Source organism: Scyliorhinus torazame, chromosome 17 (assembly GCF_047496885.1).
Source record: "Scyliorhinus torazame isolate Kashiwa2021f chromosome 17, sScyTor2.1, whole genome shotgun sequence".
Classification (NCBI taxonomy): domain Eukaryota; kingdom Metazoa; phylum Chordata; class Chondrichthyes; order Carcharhiniformes; family Scyliorhinidae; genus Scyliorhinus; species Scyliorhinus torazame.
Window position 1 is genome coordinate 154,557,987 of NC_092723.1, and position 21,871 is coordinate 154,579,857.

At 50.5% G+C, this 21,871-nt stretch overlaps 1 protein-coding gene across 5 annotated transcripts in view; it reads right to left on the reverse strand.

Annotated features, from left to right (window-relative positions):
* The window catches only part of LOC140394261 (ankyrin-repeat and fibronectin type III domain-containing 1-like), a 1,262,745-nt gene that overhangs the window by 1,203,437 nt on the left and 37,437 nt on the right, over positions 1 to 21,871 (reverse strand). For all 5 annotated transcript variants that reach the window (XM_072481308.1, XM_072481309.1, XM_072481306.1 and 2 more), the window contains exon 2: positions 11,143 to 11,212. In XM_072481308.1, coding sequence (XP_072337409.1) covers positions 11,143 to 11,159 — 17 coding nt within the window. In that variant the 5' untranslated portion in view covers positions 11,160 to 11,212. The remainder of the gene's footprint in view (positions 1 to 11,142; positions 11,213 to 21,871) is intronic.

A 21,871-nucleotide genomic window follows, 5' to 3' on the forward strand; every position in this document is an offset into this window, starting at 1 on the left:
CTTGGTCTGCTTTAAAAGCCAGCGATTTAGCCCAGTGTGCTAAACCAGCCCCTTCTTCCAAACGGGGATGACGTTTGTGGCTGAAAACAAAAAGGTCTGAAATTTTCTTGGGACAATGAATCAAATGACCCTAACAGTTTTTATGATCTATAGTAAAATACAACTGCTTTAGGTCATGGATGGAATTATTAGGCTTCAAATGGGTAGAAACATTACTTTTCCTTTGTTTAGCCTCCATTACTGTCAAGACTGTAGACCAATGAATTTGTATAAAATCACCAAAGTGACCTCAGCATTTCAGCATTCAATATGGTGCATGTAATACAGGATGAAGTCCGTCCTAACAACAGAACATGACTTTGCTAGATTGTGTACATGCAAAGTGAAGCAAATTATTATAGTAGTGCTTTGCAAACTATTTTCCAATGTGACCCCATTTTAACTTACTACAACCTTCTCATGGCCAATTAAAAAAGATTGGCCTTGCCAGTATTGTCCCGATCTCTTGAATAAATATATGTATTTTTTTAACTCTCAGAAATTAATATTACCCCAGATGACAGCAAAAACAAAACTGCAATAAAGCAGCATAGTAACAGCTTAATATCCAAGTATAGCAGTCTTCACTGGTGTCTGTCTCAGTGGGAGACTTTATTAAACTGGCTGGGAATGACAGGCCGCATTGCTCACCTCATGGCAGAGTCACATGACTATGACAAGCTAGTTAGTCTGGTAGTACAAGATTGCATTTCCAAAACCCAAACATCTTCTTTTCGTAAAAAAAATAGATGCAAACATCCACTTTTCCAAGCAGCCAAAAGGATCATTTGGATGCATCATCCCGCGTGACTGTGAGTTACCCAAGTTGTCCGCGTTGTTCTACTGGTCAGTCTCGGCACATGCATTGCATACACAGTCTTTAAACCATGCGGTTCTCTTAATATAACGCTTGTGCATTGACATTGGCTGTTTGTCGAGGTGATGCGCCTTGTCCAGAGAGTGTCGTTCCCGTGGCTCTTGTTGCCTTGGCAACATTGCAGTTGTTGGGGACTCCTGGACTTCTGGGATTGATGATAGTTTCATACTCAGTAAGCCGAGGGGATTCCTTCTCCCTAACCAACCGATTGCTGTAAAGGAACCGCTTCCATATTGTTCCGATATGCCTGGAGTTGTGCCAGTATATTTGGCCGTTCATTTCCATTGCAAGCCAAGGTGGCATTATACATGCCAAGGTGGCAATTTCTCTATGCATATCCCAAATTTGCACATGGGCTGACTCTTATTGAGATGTTTCAGTGTAATTTGGCCTTCTGCCGTTTCATTTTGATCTTTTCACTCACACCGGTTACTACTTCTGGCTTTAGTGGCTTTTTCCCTATTGGAAGAGCAGTCTGCATGCGGCATGACATTAGACTCTGGAGAGGACTACTTTCCGTGCCTTCAGATGGCATGTTTCTCAAGGATTGCCTTGTATATGTCGGGGCTGGATTTGCTGAAATTCTTGACGAGAGTCCTTTGGCGATGTTCACTGCTGCCTCCGCCTTTCCGTTCGACTGGAGATGGTTCGGAGATGACATGCAGTGCCGAATTTCCCAATCCTTTGTGAGTCAGCTGAACTATTTATTCATGAACTGAGAGCCACTGTCACTCATCACAATGTCTGAAATGCTTTACTGACTGAAGTATTTCAGGCATTCTATTAGTTCTCTCTTTGTCTTTGTCAGCTGGTCTAATTCACAGTAATCAGAATAGTAGTCTATCGTGACAAGATCAACAGTTCCTGCCGAAGTGAAAAGGTCCCAGCTTCATCCATGGTCTATCTGGGATGTCATGCATCATCAACAACTCTCTACCTTGTTTAGACTGGTACTCATTACAAGCATCCCACTGGCCTATCTATCTTTCATTGCTCATGTGTGGCCAGTACAGCTTTTCTCAGACTCAATTCAATTCCTTTATGGCTTGCATTGATGTATTTATCATCTCTCTTCTCATCTCCTTTGAGATGGCAACCCTATTTCCTTTGTACAGGAAGCCATCTTCGGCTGCCAATTCATTACAGTATGCCCGATATGCGCTTGTGACCACAGGTGTGTTCTTGATGCTCTCAGGTCATTCTTTCATCACTACTTCTTGTAGCGCTTGTTGAATTACATCTTGTTGGGTAGTTCACTTGATTTGTGCAAGGCACTTGTCCGTCAGATTCAATGTCTCTGCTGGGTTAATGGCTTCCAGATCACTTCTAGTCCAAAGGTGTGCAGGTTAAATGGATTGGCCAAGATCAATGCATAGAGTTACGGGGGGGGGGGGGGGGGGGGGGGGGGGAGTGGTCCTAGATAGAGTGCTCTTTCGGAGGATCTGTGCAGATTTGATGCCCAAATGGCCTCTTTCTGCAATGTAGGGATTCTCTGAGATAGCTGCTGCTGAATGTCTAATTTGAAAGATATTGGGCGGGATTCTCCATCCCCACGCTGAAGTGGCCACGCCGTCGTGAACGCCGTCGAGGTTCACGACGGCGCGGAACGGCCCCGGTCCCGACCGATTCAGGCCCTGACAATGAGCCAGTATCGGGGCCGCGTCATCTACCCGCGCCAGGCCTTGTCGCCCCGCGCATGCGTGGTTGCCGTCCTATCCAAATCCGCCCCGCACGAAGATGGGGGACGGATCTTGTGGGGCCGCGGAAGGAAGGAGGTCCTCCTTCAGAGAGGACGGCCCGACGATCGGTGGGCACCGATCGCGGGCCACCCCACATTCAAGGTGAAGCCCGGTGCAGGATCCCCCCTCGCCCCCCCACAGGCCGCCCCCCCAGCGTTCATGCACCGCCCACGACTGTAGCGACCAGGTGTGGACGGCGCTGGGGGGAACCCGCCGTTTTGGCCTGGCCGCTCGGCCCATCCGGGCCTCAGAATCGCGGGTGTGTCGGAGAATCGCCATTTTGGGTATCTCCGGCGATTCTCCGGCCTGCGAAACTCGACCGGCCCGTTCCCGCCGCTTGGGAGAATCGCGGGAGGGTGTCGGACCGGCGACCCCGGAAATTTCTGCGGCCCAGGCGATTCTCCCAACCGGCGTGGGAGTGGAGAATCGCGCCCGTTGCATTCTGCTGTAGCCTCCTCGGCTTTTTTCATGGAGAGCACTGCTCTCGACAACAAGTCTGCAATGTATACCTGTTTTCCTTGCTTGTATATCACGTCCAGATGATATCTTTGTGAACGAAGTAACATACTTTGCAATTGTTTTGGAGCAGATAGTAGTGATTTGCAAAAAATGCTTTGAAAAGGCTTGTGGTTGGGCTCCACTGCAGGTACTAATGAAAATGCTCACAGGCAAAAAACAGTAGCCAGACATGACTGTAGCATTGTTCCATTTAGATGAGTGCCCTCGATGTAAATGTGACTGGTTGTCCTTACTGCATCAGAGTTGCTCCCAGACCCGTTTCACTGGCATCACACTGCAAGGTGACTTCCTCAGTGACATCAACACTGGCATTGCCGTCAGGAGTTGCTTGGTTTTAATGAATGCAGCCGCTTGTTCTGTTCCCCAATATCACAGCACCTCTTTGGCAGAGAGTTTGCCCAATGGTTCACACTCATAATGGCTGACAAATTAGGCAAACATTTTGCTAAATAGTTCATGGGTCCAACAAATCATTGCACTGCTTTCGTGTCTGCATTGATGCTACAGCTCTCACTTTTCCAAGATCCAGGTGAAGACCTTTTGCGGTCCACACATGACCTATAGACCCCCTCCCCATAAGAGAGACCCCCACCCAGCGAACCCCCCATAATGGAAATTCCCACCAGAGAATCCTCATTAGAGAGACTCCCACCAGAAACCCCCCCCCCCATAAAAGAGACCCGTGCCAGGAAGCCCCCCATTGCAAAGACACCTCCTAGAATTCCCCCATTACAGAGACCCCTACATGTGTGGTGGGGGGGGTCTGATGGGCATGGGGATGGGGTAAGCAGCATTACTTTGTGGGGGGGGGTCAACTCCCTAAAAGAGACGCCTCTCTGGCCCACCGTGAGGCCCACTGTGGCAGGGCCACACTGGGAAATACCTGCACCAATTCATACGCAAATGAATCACAGCCCAGAGGACCTGGGATTCACACAGGCTTGATGAAGCTGGTGCAGAGTCCATTCATCTGAAAAGGGGCACGAACCTCGATGCTGCCACCAGTGACACCAGTCCCATTTTTTGACTGACATTGGATTCTCCGCCACTTCGGGAACTCTGCTATTGGAGGCGGGTAGCGGAGAATCCAGCCTTACATATGGTTACATCATATTTCCAAATCAAAGCACAGTAGTACATTGCAAAAGCTACTGAAACAATGATAAAAGTGTATTCTGGTGCAATCCCAGTTAACGTTACAATTGGACAGGAAGGCTCCAGAATGGAGCCCTGCCTCAAAAGCCTGTAACTTCTTTTTTTAGAAAATGTGGATGAAATATTTGACTGTAATACAATACTCCTTCACTCGCATTTATCTTCACAAATGTATGCAGAATTTAAGAATAACGCAGGTTACAAAATATATCTTATGCTATAATGTTTTCAGTAATTATACAGTCCCTGTAAACCAACAGTCTAACTGTGGTCAGACACATCCCACTCTGAAACCAAGCGACAGGTGCCACCCAATCAAACTTTATGGATTTCTCCTCAAAGTACTCCAGATGGTTATCACAAGTGTGTTTTGAAACTGCACTTTGGAAAATACCGGCCTTCGAATCTTCTTCTAAATAATGCTTTCTCTCAGCTGTTTTCAGCCAGGATCCACTTCCATGATTTCCAACTCTCCTTTCAATATTCCTCCACCTTGAATTGCCATGTTCATTCATGATTTCACACAATCTTTCAGGTACTCAGCCACACCGATACATACTAATGCTCACAGGTTGTACTAAGGTCACCAACTTCACCAGGTTTGCACTTTTCAGCTCTGTCTTCAATTGCAATGAACAGTATCTTGTTCAAATTCCAATTCCCTTCTGTTCCTTTGACATCAATTTTCCTGGAACTTCTCTGTTCATTCCCTGGAACTTCTCTCTTCACCCTGGAACTAGTTTCTGGGACTTCTTTTCTTGCCATTACTTCATTGTTTTGCTTCTGCTTCTGGCAGAGCTGTGAGTGCCCCCTTCGGTCTCTCTACCTAGCTCCAACTGTCTTGAGTCCAGTTAAAACTGAACTAAAATATTCTTCCGAACATAAAGGTGTCCCCTGGTTGATAAGCAACAGTCTATTCCTTCTTCACACTTGCTTGCTTTTCATGTCATAAACTCTAAGCACAACAGATACAAAGTTTGAAAAGAAACCAAAACCTCCATACATGCAAATAACTTTGTTTCACATGAATCTAATTAGAGTTTTACCCTTTCTTAGGCACACTACATTAAACTCATTTAAAACTATCCCTTATTTCTAATATTCAACAATATGGTACAAACAAAGATCACTTAAAACTACCTCAATCTGCATTATCATTAATAATACCAATTATTTTAGCACATGAAATAGCCAGTTAGAGGTGCTTGTCATGGGAATGTCACTTTAAGAAATGTTTGTCTGCTCAAGTGGCTGCAGTGATGTCAGAGTGTGGGGGGAGCTGAGCTCTGGCTCTGCTTTTTAGTTTGGCTTTGAGGAAAAACTTGGGTGTGTCTGTGTTTTTTAGTTTTGTTTTAGTGTTGGAGCTGCAGCCAGCCAAATAAGGTGTAATTTTGATCTCTCTGCCATCTAAAGACTATCTCTAGATCATTTGGTGAATTCAGTGATAACTGCTCTCAGTAGAGTATTTAAACCTGATGTGCTTCTGTAAAAAGGGTTTTTGTCTTAATGATGTTAAAAGGAAAGTTTAAGGATTACTTAGAGTGTTGTATTCTTTGGGGGTTGTATTTGAATTGATGATTGCTAAGATGTTCACTCTGGGTTTTAAAAAGGTTAACTGAGTTCATAGAATAAACATTGTTTTGCTTTAAAAAAATACTTTTAGATTTCTGCTGCACCACACCTGTAGAGTGGGCCGTGTGCTACCCAGACTAGTAATAGTAAAAGTTGTGGGTCAGGTGATCTCCATGATATACTTTGGAGTTCTCTAAACCCTGGCCCATAACAGCTACATGTATTACTTGTTCAGAATAATGAAAAGAAAAACTTGAGTCCTTGTGATGAAAATAGTCTCTCAATGCTGTTAAGTAGCGAGATTAGAATTTTGACAGAGCAATGACTAAGGAACTACAGTATATGCACAAGCCAGAATGATTCATGACATGAAAGGAACTTTGGAGGTAATAACATTCTCCTAACATTGGTCCCATGAGTACAGTTTTCCCAGTACGAACACAGCATTCTCTTCACAGATCCTACCCAACTAACCCCATTTCAAGACACAGGGGTAAATGCAATGCTTAACATGATACTATGTTATTCAAATCAAGAAGGTTCTAGATCTGATCCACAACCTGTGTTGAGCAGCAGGGCATTCAAATTGATTACTACATCCCAGATTTCCCACAAACAAAACGAATGACAACTGTCAAGGCTCAAACATGAAGAACAGCTACTAGTGTGTGAAGTACACAAGGGCAGCCGCTACTCATGAAACCATACCATTTGGAATCTCTGAGCGTAATTCTCCGACCCCCCGCCGGGTTGAGAATCGCCAGGGGGGCGCCGTGAATCCCGCTCCGCCGCTTCGACGCCGCACGCGATATTCTCCGGCAGCCAAAAATCCGCACCGACGGGAATCGCGCCGCGCACCTCGCAGAATAGCGAGGGCTGGCGCGACGCTGTGGGCCCCAGGACTGCTCCAATTCTCCGGGCTGGATGGGCCGAAGTGACCACGGGTCACGCCGGCTTAAATCAAACAACCTTTTTAACAGCGTCAACCAGTCGAGCTGGTTGGCGACAGCCAACGCGGAGGTAGGGGCCGCCGGAGAAGTGATGGCACGGCCGTAGTTGTGTGGGGTGGGGGGAGGTCGCGAGTGCTGGTGGAGGGTGCGTGCCGGTGATAGTGTTCGGTGCCGGGGGTGGGGGGTGAGTGCTGGGAGGGTGAGTGCCAGGGAGGGGGAGTGCCGGGGAGGGGGGGGGGGGGGGGGGCTGAGGAGGGTGAGTGCCGGGGAGGGGGGGAGGCCGGGGCGGGTGAGTGCCGGGGCGGGTGAGTGCCGGGGCGGGTGAGTGCCGGGGAGGGTGAGTGCCGGGGAGGGTGAGTGCCGGGGAGCAACACAACGAAGGGCAGGCCTCCCAGATGAAGAGGATGGGGGCAATGTACAGGACAGACGGGCTGGACATGGACGGGAGGCTGCCCACCATTCCCGGCTGGGCCAGCGGGGATGGGACAGGTTGATAGCCACCCGGTTCAGAGACTGGGAAGGGGGGGGGGGGGTAAATAAATAAATAAATAAATAAATAAATAAATCGCCGGGTATGGCACAGACAGCGCAGTATGGCACCAGCCTATCACCCTCACCCCACCTACCCTTCACCAACCATCCTCACCCCACCCACCCACCACCAACCACCCTCATCCCACCCACCACCAACCACCTCACGCCATCCACCCACCACCAACCACCCTCCCCCCACACACCCACCACCAACCACTCTCACATCACCTGCATGCACACCATCTCTCCATTGCACATCCACCTGCGGCCCACTGGGCAGGGCTCACACGGTCGCCAGTGGAAGCGTGTCTATTGCAGGCCATGGAGGATGATGGCAACCCGCTCTGTGATGAGTTCCGGGCTCTACATCGTTAGACAATGTCTGACTCATGGCCACAGTACCACCCTCCACCCGGGCCGTCCCTGCATGCGGCCGTGACACTGCAGCGCACGGTCCCGTCGACTGCCCAGGGGGGGTGGCGAGGGCAACCCCGGGGGGACACACACCTGAGGCCGACGTCCTATCACCCCTCACACACCCACTGGCCCTCAACCCACACCACAACCCCGCACGCATCGGACAGAGCACAGAAGCAGCTTCTGTAGGTGTGAAAGTGATTTTAATGACAAACAGTTCATACACGGGCTCTAGCCCGTATAATAAGTCTGTGCCCTGCACCCGTGCCAACTTACTCAGTGTCTAATATTTTGGCCTTAGGGGCCCTGTGACTACGTCTTGGTGGATCCCCAGATGGTACAGCAGAGCTGGAGGCGGACTCCTGTGATTCCTACCCTGTGACTCGGGTCCCCTTTGATGGCCGTTTCCTGGTGCGGCCCGGCCTGGATGGGCCAGGCCGCAGCTCGGGCGACTGGGATGGCGAGCTGCCAGCCTGTCCAGCCCGTTGCCCACCAGATGCACCCGGGACGGAATGGGGCGGGGGGGGGGCGGAGTCCGAGGTGTCGGGGTGTTCCGGGTCCTCCTCTGCACCTCCTCCTCCCTCGGTGTGCCCGATGGCCCCCGGGCCTTTCCATGGGTCGGGTGTGCAAACTGATCCAGCATCCGACGCACCCCCGGTACCTGGCGCTGCCAGTCCTGGAGGCCCGCCCTGGTATCAACAAGAGTCTGAGAGCTTGCAGCCATGGAGCTCAGGGAGTTGGCCATCCCTGGCCGTGGCTGGGCGACACCGGCCAGCACATGAGCAATGGCGCCGATGCCCTCAGCGATGGCCTGCTGAGACTGGGCCATGGCCTGCTGGGACTGCCCCATGGCCTGCTGAGACTGGGCCATGGCCTGCAGTGACTGGCCCACGGCCTGTTGGGACTGGCCGATGGCCTGCTGAGAGTGGGCCATGGCGTTGAGCGCCTCTGCGATCTGCTGCTGGCTCTGGCTCATGGCTTCCTGTGAGAGGGCAGCCATGTTCTGGGCCACAGACGCTGCCTGCACGGAAAGCCCCAGGCCTTGCATACTGCTCCCCATGCCTGACACCGTCGCACCCATTGCCTCCAACGCGGACGCTACCCGTGCGGTGTCGGCCTGGGTGGCACGCATGACCGGCACCACTCCCTGCTCCTGGACGCGGGTGGACTCCTCCACCTGCATCTGCAGGTGCCGCAAGCCGGCCATCACCCCCTTCGATCGTCCCGTGGTCCGTAACTGCATCGGGTCTATGGGTGGGTGTTGTAACTCCATGAACCCGGGACCCGTCTGGGCGGCAGATGTTTGCTTGCGCTGGGCTGCCCTCCGACCGTCCGGCTTCTCGGCTGCTCCTACCTCCACCTGCTGTACCGGGATGGCTGTGTTGTAAGCACCAATTAGTGTACCAGAGGCCTCATCGCTAGGTGAGTGTCTCTGCGATGGTGGAGGGTGTAGGAGATAGCAGTGGTATAATGTCGAGGTCCTCATCGGACCCGAAGTCCGGGGTCCCCTGGGGTGGTGTATCCTGTTCGTCCCCCGTGTGTGGGTGTCCTGGGGGGGTTGTGTCCTGGGTGCGTGTGCCCTGGGTGCGTGTGTCCTGGGTGCGTGTGTCCTGGGTGCGTGTGTCCTGGGTGCGTGTGTCCTGTATGTGGCTCTGCTGGGTGCTTGTGTTGTGTGTGTTAGTGTCCCGGGTCGACTGGGACGGGGGCCTGGTGTTGTGCCTGCCCTCCTCGTCGCTGGGTGTGGCCCACCGGCCGCCGCACTGGCACTAGATGGGGGCGGCGTACGCCTGACACTCCGGGTCTATCCCTGGCACGCGGGCGCCCTGGCACTGGATGGGGGCGTCGTATGCCTGACGGGCTGGGTCTAACCCTGTCTTGTGGGTGCCCTGGCACTGGGTGGGGGCGTCATATGCCCGACGGGCCGGGTCTATCCCTGTCTTGTGGGTGCCCTGGCACTGGGTGGGGGCATCGTATGCCCGACGGGCCGGGTCTATCCCGGTCTCGTGGGTGCCCTGGCACGTCCTGAGTGGGTCGACGTTTGCAATACACAATACAGCATGCATGGTTAGACACGCAGACGAGGATGGGGGAAGGGGGAAAAAGGAAAAAGGGGGATGGGGGAAGGGGGGACATGCAGTGGGGGGGTCGCACTTGGTTGTGCGCCCCCGACCTCTGCATCCGCAACCTCCCGGTCCTCGGGTCCGCCTGCAAGGTCCAGGGCCATCTCATCATGAATGGTGAGGGGGCGCACTTCAGGTGGACACCCCCCCCCGGTCCCCACACGCTCCCGGTTGTTATGGTCGCGATTCTCCTGCGGGGGGGGGGGGGGGGGGGGGGGGGGGGGGGGTGGCAGGGATAATGGGCAACAGTGTTAGGCAGACATATACATGCGGACCAGCGGTTGTGTGTATGATGGCATAGGTTAACACCCATCCTGCCAATGCAGCCTGCATGGCTGGATGCAGCCATGTCGGTTTCAGCTAGGGCTGTCCCGCCCATTGCTGCCGGGGGGGGGGGGGGGGGTAAACTCACCCTGGCTGCCCTGACTAGGTTATTGACCTTCTTGTAGCACTGGATGCCTGTCCTGGCTGTTACGTCCTGCCACCTCTCTCCACAGGCCGGCTGAGGCGTGGTGCGACCCTGCGGCCGTGTCCGTGGGACAGGGCCTCCTCCTCTGCTCCACTGCGCCCAGGAGTGCCTCGGTGTCGCGCTCCTGGAACCTTGGCGCTGCGTGGCGGGCAGCCATTTTGCCGGGTCTCCGGTGGGGGAGTTTTTTGTGCTGCAACGCCGCGCAGCGTCAATGACGGCGCACACGTCAGTGATAGGTGACGCCGTTGCGAATGGCGTCACGTCGCTGCTAGCCCCTTCCGGGTCGGAGGTTTTCCGACGTTCCGGTTGGCCCGACGCCGGAGTGGTTTGCGCCGTTTTTTACTCCGGCGTCGGGCCATCGCGCCGATCGCGGAGAATCCCGCCCAATGCCTCTCAGAGAAACCATAGAAATGTTACAGCGCAGATAGGGGCCATTTGGCCCATCTTGTCCATGCCAGCCCGAGGACACCCAGGTGCCGATTCTAATCCAACCTTAATGCCCTGTAGCTACAGCACTTAAGGTGCAGATATGGGTACTTTTTAAAAAGAGTTTAGGGTCTCTGCCTCCACCACCAACTCGGGCAGCGAATTCCAGACTCCCACCACAGGAGAATAGAACAGTGAAAGCTGACAGAAAAATCACAGATTTTATCACTTCCCCAGAAACAAAATACAGCTCTCCTCCATAACTTAAATCACAGATTTCTGACACAATACAAGTTTATTAAAGTATGTATTTGTTGTACTCTACCCTTTCAGGAGGTCCATGATGAGGCTGCTTGGAGAGGTCCAGCACTTCAAGAAAATGTGCAAAGAGCTGCCTACAACAACAAAAAAACAATTGAATGAGATTTTGAAGATTGGTGGAGGAACAGAGGAATTAAGGTGTAGTTTTCCACATAACATAAATTACGTGCATACGTTAGATCAAGTTCTGATAGAGGGCATCATCCTGAAACATGAACTCTTGTTTCTCTCTGCACTGATGCTGTGTATTTCTAGCAATCTCTATTTTTAGTTAGAGTTAACTTAACACTTAGGTTAAGGTTCTGTATTTTATTTAGAGTTCAACAGAGTTCACCCAATGGACTAATGGGTAAAGGCATAGCTCAATATAATAGCAAGTCATACAGATTACAAGATCCCATTAACAACAATGAAGCAAAAGACCAAAAACCTATTATTGACGATGTTGGTTGATGGGGAAATTTTGGTCGGGACAGCAAGAGGACTCCCTGCTCTTTAAATAGCTCTTTAAGGTCCAATGGGACATGTAAATAGGGCCTCAGTTTGACATCTTCACATAATACAGAATTTCCTCAATTGCACTAAAGCATCAGTCTAGATTATGCTTAAATCCTGATCTGGGGCTTCAATATAAAAACATTTGAATTTGAAGCTACCAATTCACAGGTAGGCACATATGCAGATATGTACGTTATAGAAGAAACAGCCAATGATAGAAGGAAAAAGCAGGGGATTTTTTTTTTTTACTAAGCACTGGTGAAGAAGGGATCACAGGTGTGGTGGCTGATGTGTGGCCAGTTGGTAGACACCAAGCTGAGTCATCTTACTGACTTACTAAGCTCAGAAGTAACACTTTCACATGAAGGCTATTACAACAACAGTACCATACTGCTGAGTTGCTTGCCTCGTTGCACACAACAGTGACAGATTGCCTGGCTACTCTGGGTGAGTTTGGTACCCTGATGCGCTGGCTTTTAATTTAAAATACCAGACAGCAATGATTGTCTGCCTCTAAACAAGTGGCAACACCATTAGTATCTGCAGTGAAATCCTATTGACACTGGCCACAAGTGAAATAGGTTCATCTCTTCTGAATGCTCCCACTGCTACTCCAGAGATTTTGAAGACCAACTCCAGATGCATTAATATTCAGTTTCAACCCACCTGAGAATGAGTGCAGAAAAACAGTAGAAGGATTGCAAAACAGCTCAATATGTTCACATAGAATAATAGGTTCCATGAGGAAAATTTCCTTCAACAATGGTGGGCACGATCTAACCCCCATGTCGCGCCGGGTGCAAATCCGAATGAGCCAGTTAGACCGCGGGACTTTTGCTTATTTGTGTTTCCTATTTGGGAGCCATGTGCTTGCTATTGTACTGTTTATGTTTGATGCCTGGAATCTATAGGCTTGTTTTCTGCAGCCCCTGTTGCTTCTGCGACCTGGAGTCTGGAACCATTGCCAGCGCTGGAGAGAGGTAGAGGGTGCTCTCTCGCTCTTCCGCCACACTCTGTGTTGGTGTGATTCTTCCGGTGTATTGTTCTGCTCACCCCTAAGCGACCTTCTGCTGCTGGAGCTAGGGGGAGGGTAGGGAGTTCTGCTGCAGCCCTTTTTTTGTCTGAGCTCTAGACTCAGGAAAGGTTGTACTCTCTCCCTCTTCCGCCGTGCTCTGCATCAATGTGACTTCTTGGCTGGTCTGCTGCTGGGAGCTGCGGGAGGGGGAGGGAGTGGCAGGTTGATTTGGATGCTGGTCACTTCAGTGTATTGTGCCTGTTTGTTATTTACTGTCTGCAGACAGTGTGTTCATCTGCTGCAGCCCTTTTTCTTTGAGCTCCAGACTCCGGAAAGGGGTGCTCTCTCGCTCTTCCGCCATGCTCTGCGTCAGCGGGACTCTCCAGTGTATTGTTGCGCTATCCCCGAGTGACGTTCCACTGATGGGAGTCTGCTACAGGGAGCTGCAGGAGGGGGAAGAGTGCGGCGGGTTGATTCGGATGGTGGTAACTTCGTCACACTGTTGACAGTTTCCTGTTTAACATGTATTAGGTTTTCTTTGCATAGATTGACTATTGTAGCTTTGTGTTTGTACCAATATTCTGTAGCTAAACAGTGCCTGTGTATTGCACAGTGCCTTTTCCTTGTCAGTTAATGGTTACTGTGATTTGTGGACTGTGGTTCGTTTGTATCTTTTTGTATAAAGTTATTGTTGACTGTTCAATAAACAAAATATTCCCACTTCCTGTGGATAGACGTGATATGTCACAGGCGAGTGTTACTGCCTGGCATCCCAATCAGACAGTAAGGCCTGGACACATTGCCTGAACACTGGAGGCTTCAACACCGCAGGAGCAGCAACCAGCTATCAGCCTTGGATGACTGTCTGCGTGGAGTTTGCAATTTCTCCCCGTGTCTGGGTGGGTTTCCTCCGGGTGCTCCAATTTCCTCCCACAGTCCAAAGATGTGCAGGTTAGGTGGATTGGCCATGATAAAATTTCCCCTTACTGCCCAGGTTAGGTGGGGTTACAGGAATAGGGGGGGGGGGGGGAAGTGGGCCTACGTAGGGTGCTCTTTAGTGGGTCGGTGCAGACCCGATGGGCCGAATGGCCCCGTCTGTACGAATTCCATGGTTACTGACACTGCACATCAGAATAAAATGAATTTATTGCTTCTATCATCTCTTTCAATATGCAGAAAATCACTAGTCAAGCCAAACAATCGTGTTGAATTTGATTCACGGTGAATTTATATTTCTGGATTTATTTGGGAACTCAAGAAGAAAAGGTTCAAGGAATGAAATTCAATCATCAAAATAAATAAGAAAAACCTTTCCCCTCTATTTATTAAGAAATGAATAGTCATTATAGTTGAAAAGGAAGAGCAACCAGCAAGGGGCATGCCTTATTTTTGTTGAATAACTATCAGATGCAAGCAAGGTGATGACATTTTCATCAGTAATATGTTTTGATACAAATTGTATCTGACTATTTGACAAGCAAATAATAAAGCTGTATAATAAAAGCAAAATACTGGGGATATTGGAAATCTGAAATAAAAACCAAAGTACTGGAAAAATTCAACAATTCTGACAGCACTTGAACATAGAACTGTACAGCACAGTACAGGCCCTTCAGCCCACGATGTTGTGCCGAACAAATCTGAAACGAAGATCAAATCAACCTACTCCCAATCATTCTAGTGCACTCCATATGCCTATCCAATAACGCTTGAAATTTCCTAAAGTGTCTGACTCCACTACCATAGCTGGGAGTGCGTTCCACGCCCCGACCACTCTCTGAGTAAAGAACCTACCTCTGACATCCCTCCTATATCTTCCACCATGAACCTTATAGTTATGCCCCCTTGTAACAGCTACATCCACCCGAGGAAAAAGTCGCTGAACGTCCACTCTATCTATCCCTCTCATCATCTTATACACCTCAATTAAGTCACCTCTCATCCTCCTTCGCTCCAATGAGAATAGCCATAGCTTCCTCAACCTTTCCTCATAAGACCTACCCTCCAATCCAGGCAGCAGCCTGGTAAAGCTCCTTTGCACCCTTTCCAATGCTTCCAAATCCTTCCTACAATGAGGTGACCAGAACTGCACAAAATACTCCAAATGTGGTCTAACCAAGGTCTTGTACAGTTGCAGCATAACCTTCCGGCTCTTAAACTCAATCCCCCCGTTAATAAATGCTAACACACTTTAGGAGGAGAGTGAAACAGAATTAATGCTTTGAGTCCAACAAGAATGTATAATACAATTATGCAAATAACAGTGAGGGCACTTTTCCACCTGTTGTTAATTTGGACACTGGCCTATTGATCTGCAAAATATGTAGCACAGGGCATCAAATTCAATTTGTGAGCGTAAATGACAGTTCTGTTATGGATTTAAAATAGGAATAGGTTTTTGGCCAGTGAGTTAAAAACAGCAGTTGAAACCATTATTCAGAAGGAAATTGTAGCCATGTTGAATCTTCTGAATAATTATTTGGCATGCACACATGAGCCAGAATCTTTCAATCGAGGGTTGGGCACGCGATCGAACCAGCCAAACGTAAAACATCATCAAATGATGTCGGGCCCGCTTCCCGATGTCGTTGTGCACACGTGCAATTTCGAGGTCAGCGGGCATGCGCGTGAACCAGATGCGTGCCCGCCAACAATTAACGGACTAATTAAGGCCATTAACAATCCAATGGACGGCAATTTAATGATGCCCGTGCAATATTCAGCTTGTCGCACGACAAAATAGGTGTCACTAATCATAATTTTTGCATTTCCTCATCCAAGGGCAAGATAAAAGGCCTTGGGAGCAGCAGCACTTTCTCTGCATTGTGAGTTCATCGCTGTGTGAGTAGAGAGTTGTCCCTAAGTTTCCTAGTAAGTCTTAAGACCTTCAAGCATGCCTTTCAGCGTTTCAGGATTTCATCTTCCCTGGCAGATTTCCCTGAGAATAATAGCACAGTAATCCCTCATTTGCAAGACCCTGGTCCACTGCATTTAATCCAATGAGGATAGTGTATTCTACTGCCGGAATCTCCTCTGAAGAGAATGAGAGGGGCAGGAGGGAAGAGCAAGCCAGGTGAGTGTGGGCAGCGTCCCCGGCAGAGACCTTAAAGAGCAGATGATGTGGAGATGCCGGCGTTGGACTGGGGTGAGCACAGTACGAAGTCTTACAACACCAGGTTAAAGTCCAACAGGTTTGTTTCGATGTCACCAGCTTTCGGAGCGCTGCTCCTTCCTCAGGTGAATGAAGAGGTCTGTTCCAGAAACACATATATAGACAAATTCAAAGATGCCAAACAATGCTAGGAATGCGAGCATTAGCAGGTGATTAAATCTTAAAGAGCAGAGGCATGGGCTGTGTTGGTGCATGGCCAGCAGGGAGGCCAAGATGGATGGAAATACCAAAACCCCCACTATCCAGTGACTAGTATACAGACAGGGGGCAGGATTCTCCAATAATGGGGCTATGTCCCCACGCCCGCGAATAAACGCACGGGAATCACTCTGGACTTACCTGGAGTAAGTCCAGGGTAATTCTGCAATTTGCATGGGGCCAACAGGGCCCCCGGAGTGCTCCTCACAGCCCCAGCTGCCGACATGAGGCCCTGCACATCCGGTCGGGGGTCCGCGCATGCGCAGGTCGGCAGCCTGCATTGGCCGCTCTGCACAACATGGCCAACCCACACCGCGGAGCGACAACAAGAAGATAGCCCCCCCCCCCTCCAGATTGCGCACGCCCGCGGATCGGTGGCCCCCGATCAATAGCCTGGCCGTCCTGGAGCACTCCCCCCTCCCCCCAGTGAAGGAACCCCCGCCCCCCCCACCAGGGCGGCCGCAGACCTAGTCCGCAGCTGCCACGCCGAGTGGAACTATGAGAGAACCATGCCGGCGGGAACTCAGCCAGCTACACTGGGAGAATCGCCGGGGGGGGGGGGGGGGACTTTTTCAACGGCCCCCGACCGGCGCCGCGCCGACCGCGCAGGCCCGATTGGCGGCGATTCTCCACCCCCGCGCCGAACGCGATTTCAGCTCGGAGAATCCCGCCCATGACTCTAAATGTCAGGTGCAGTTCTGCAGGAGACTATGAGTGTGGTTTAATGGCCTCGCCGTGCATGACCTGAGGACGTGGCAAGGCTACTTGATCGCCTCTCATGACATTCACGACATTCAGAAAGCCTCGCGAGATCTAACGAGTCGCGATCCGGGCCTCGCCCTCACGGGGCGAGATCCCGATTAACACATTTAAATGAGCCACTTAAACTACACCTGAATCTCCAAAGGCCCAGAAACTAACGGCCTCGCCTGGGAGACCTCGCCATGACACTGTTTAGCACTGACCCATACAAATGTGGACCATGCACAACAGCATCTGGGGAGGTCTCCCAGGCAATTAGACGCCACCAGGTGGTCGGGCTCTGGGCAGCGTGGTATCTGGCACTTCCGTTGGCACCTGGGCACCTTAGCACTGCCAACCTGGCACCTTGGCACTGACATCCAGGCACTCTGACAGTGGCCAGGTGGCAGGGATTGAGCTCGGGGGGTGTCCTGCCCTTAAGAACATAGAACATTACAGCGCAGTACAGGCCCTTCGGCCCTCGATGTTGCGCCGACCTGTGAAACCACTCTAAAGTCCATCTACGCTATTCCCTTATCATCCATATGTCTATCCAATGACCATTTGAATGCCCTTAGTGTTGGCGAGTCCACTACTGTTGCAGTCAGGGCATGCCACGCCCTTACTACTCTCGGAGTAAAGAGCCTACCTCTGACATCTGTCCTATATCTATCTCCCCTCAATTTAAAGCTATGTCCCCTCGTGCTAGACATCACCATCCGAGGAAAAAGGCTCTCACTGTCTACCCTATCCAATCCTCTGATCATCTTGTATGCCTCAATTAAGTCACCTCATAACCTTCTTCTCTCTAACGAAAACATACAGTGTGTTAGCTTTTATTGGTAGAGGGATTGAGTTTCAGAGCCATGAGGTCATGTTGCAGCTGTACAAAACTCTGGTGTGGCCGCATTTGGAGTATTGCGTACAGTTCTGGTCGCCGCATTATAGGAAGGATGTGGAAGCATTGGAAAGGGTGCAGAGGGGATTTACCAGAATGTTGCCTGGTATGGAGGGAAGATCTTATGAGGAAAGGCTGAGGGACTTCAGCTCGAGGAGCCCTTAAGAGGTAGGTTCGAGGGGATCCGGAGGCTGCAGTGGGGATGCCAGGCGGGGTGGGGTGGGGGGGGATCAAAGGATTGGAGAGTCATTTAAAAATGGCTCCCCTATCAGCGAGTCATCTTCCTAGCTCAGTTAAGTGTGGCCTCGGCGGGCCGTTCCCCACTGAGACCAAAAGAAAGGCAGCGTTCCGTGAGATAGTGGGGTCGTTCTCGGCGCTGCGGGTGCCGAGAAGCACCCCGCTATACATGCCCAAAATGGGACTCTGGGTTTTTGTTCCATTAAATCAGCTGTGTCAAGCTAGTGACTGATGCCATATTTAGGTACATACACACGTCCATCCACTACCGGACAGACTAGTGCAGCCAGGCGGAGAGAGCACGATGCTTTGCTACAATGGCTAGGTTCCCCAGTATCTAGGGTGTAATAGCTTTCACTCAGGTGACCATCAAGGCTCCAGCAGGTAAGCCGGGATCTTTCATAAACAGAAAAGGATTCCACTCAATGAATGTTCAGATTGTCTGTGATGACAGGGCACAGATTCTCCAAGTTTGTGCCTGTTACCCATGGAGCCCACACAATGTTTATGTCTTGCGGCACCCACGGTCCCATGGCTGTTCGTGGCTCCTGCACAATTGGATGGCTAGCTCCAGGATGGCAAGGCTACCCTTGAAGAGGACCCCACTCTGTCACCCAAGAACTGAGGCTGAGGAGAGAGACAACAGAAGTCATACAAAAAGAGTGGTGGTGGAGAGGACCATTGGGCTGCTGAAGATGTGCCTCTGATGTTTGGGGGAGCATTACAGTATCCTCCAGAGCATGTTTCCCTCATAGTTCTTGCATGCTGAGGAGCAGTGCCTTGCAAATGAGGGATCACTGTGCTGGGAAACCTCCCCAAAGAAGATGAGGTCCTGAAAAGCTCAAAGGCAGGCTTGAAAGTCTTAAGAATTACTAGGATTATTATATTTATTTATTTTTTAAATAATTTTTATTAAAGTTTTCACAAAATATCAACAACAAAATGTAAAAGGAACCCAATAGAATTAAATACAAAACAAAACCCAGTGCCCTCCTCCCCCTATACATAAATAATATATTAACACCCGCCCAAACACATAGCAAACATAGCAAATATATACACCCCCTCAGATCCCCCAGTATAGACAAACAAAAATAAAATAGAACCCACCCCCCCCACGGGTTTCTGCTGCTGCTGACCATTGTCTAGAATTACTAGGAAATTTAGAGACAACGCACACAGCAATGAACTCGCACAATTTTGCTCTGTCTAGGGGGGACCAAATTGAGGCTGGGGAGAGTGAGGCAGCTCCACAGCCCGGGGAGGGTGACTCTAGTGAAGAGTCAGAGGAAGAGCCTGGGAACGCACAGGATGAGGACATCTGGGCGGACGAGAGCAACATTCAGGGGCAGGCACACAAGGGATGTTTTGATCCAGCGGACATTCAGCTAGGCATCCACAGCACTAATGTTTACTCGAGCCAATGGCACTGTTTCATTTCAAAAAAATTTAAATCAGGGCCTATCCATACCTCTAGCACCACACAACACCCTACAGTTCCAAGTCTGTACAGCACCTGGCCACAATTCAAAGCATCCAGCCAACTCAGACCATTGAAGTAAAGAAAATGGTTCTGTTACTTCACATTAACAGAAGAAAAAAAAGCTTACAAAATTTCCATACGTAACAGAAACTTCAACATAATAAATGCAAATAATGTCACCTATATCACTCCCGTTATGCTCAAGGTGCCTCAAACTTATACCTGTGTATGCTATGGTGCCTAGCCCCCACCCCCGTTGCTGGCAGCAGCATTAGAGGCAGCCGGCTGACTTCACTGTCCTAGTGGTCCCCATGACCTTGGCAGCTGTCCTCTGGCCTCCAGAGCCTGAGTTGGTTCCAATTGGGAAGGAGCCTCCAGCCCCATGGCTGGGCACTCCTCAGACATTGCAGCATCATCAGATGCAGCGGCCACTGGCAGGGGAGCAGAGGAGCTGTTGCCGTCGTCCAGAGCAGCATGAGAGGAACCCACAGAGACAATGGCCAGCTCACCTGCCAGTGTGAGGTTCTCCCTGCTCACCATTGATGAAGGACCATCGAGCAGAGAAACTATGTGCCACATCCATCTCTCAAACTGACTGTGGCATCCTGAGTTCACAGCTAGTGTGTTGGATTGCAGGACCAAGCACAGCCCCTGGAACCCCTGGAAAACCTCTTCATGAGTGTCACCACTCTCTCGATAGAGGAGGTTGTGCGCTCAGTGCTCAGGGTCAGCGCAGTGCTCATTCTCTGCATGAGCTCCTCCATGATTGAAGACATGGCACAGTTCCTCATGGGTCGCCGGCAGATCTCCTGCGCATCCTGCTGGACATACAGCATCTGCCACCTGATGGACATCTCTAGAGGCTCGTCATCTGTCTCGGACTCAGCATGGTCATCGTCTCCAGCAGTGCTCCCATTGATGGAGCCCTGGGATCTCTCTGCTTCTGCCATCTCCTCATCTGTGCGATATGCCCTCACCACTTATCCACAGAGACTATGACCTAATGCCCACTGACGTGTAAGTATGTGCGCTGATGTCTGGTTCTGAGAGGTAGTTTGACGCTGGTGCAGAAGCAATGTTTTCCAGGCTTCTTAATGGTTGCCTGCAGTTCCTGCATTGCGAATCTGCAAAGGAAGGCACAAAATCAGTAAATTAAATCATCCCATCTGTAAGCATGCTGGGTGGCCTGATAAGACAATGGAGAAATCCTGCATGGTGCCATCTGCATTGAGGTTTCATTGGGCACTCTGGCTGTAAAAGCTTACTTTCTGACAAGAGGAGCCAATGATGTTTCTGTGCCCGCAGCACATGCATCCATGACCTGCACCCTTACCTTCATCCCAACCCCCGTCTCACCAAGACCAGAGGAGCCAGGTGGCCTGTAGGACTCCAGCTCAAGAGCATCGTTTTCATTCTCATTTTCCCACTCATTCAGCAGTGCTCTGCTGCACTGTGACTTGTCTTCTCCAGCCAGGAGACAGTGTTTCATCTTCCTGAAGGTCCATTCCAGATGTTCATTCCCCACACCCAGGCATTCAGCAGGTAATTTCATTGTTGCCCCCCACCTCACAAATCATTGAAACTTTAGCGGCACTGAAGCCAGGTGCTGTGCACAAATCATGCCCACTGACCTGGGCAGCGACCTCTGTCCAAGCCTGGTCAGGTGGGCAGGCTTTCTCTTGGTGTCCTTGGGCGTTTGAATGTGCCACCTAGCGCAGCACGGTGGCGCAGTGGGTTAGCCCTGCTGCCTCACGGCGCCGAGGTCCCAGGTTCGATCCCGGCTCTGGGTCACTGTCCGTGTGGAGTTTACACATTCTCCCGGTGTCTGCGTGGGTTTTGCCCTCACAACCCAAAGATGTGCAGGTTAAGTGGATTGGCCACGCTAAATTGCCCCTTAATTGGAAAAAATTAATTCGGTACTCTAAATCTTTTTCATTTTTTTTAATGTGCCACCTGAGACTGACCACCCGAACCAGGTAGGACACCTAGGTTCCTAGGTTCACTCATCAGTGAAACAGGGAGCACTTAGCCCACCAACTTGCCTGTCCAGCTTCCATGCCCTCCTGGCGCTCTGCCATTACTGCTCACGAGACTTCTTGCAATGATTGAATTAAGCTCCCTCAGTCTCCCCACAACTCCTGGCAGCCTTAATAGAGGTGTCTTCTTCCGTTTTAAACCCCCCGCTGTTAAGTCTTCATTGTACCAGGCAGCCAATGCATTTCTAACCCCACTCAGTGTGAACCCCAACCAGCAGACAAGTTACAGGCTGGGTGGACCTTAATTGGCCACCCAGTGTGCTGTCGCGTTAACTAAGCGATCTCGGGCGGGAGAGGTTTCACATCCACTTCCACCTGCATGGACTTTGATGCACCCACTCCAAAGGTTGAGACCACGGGGAACCAAGTTTTGTTCAGTGAAAAACTGCACAGGGCACACAAGCAAGTATTTCAAGAATCCTTATTTGCAATTCCAGTATCATTTGTTTCTGTTT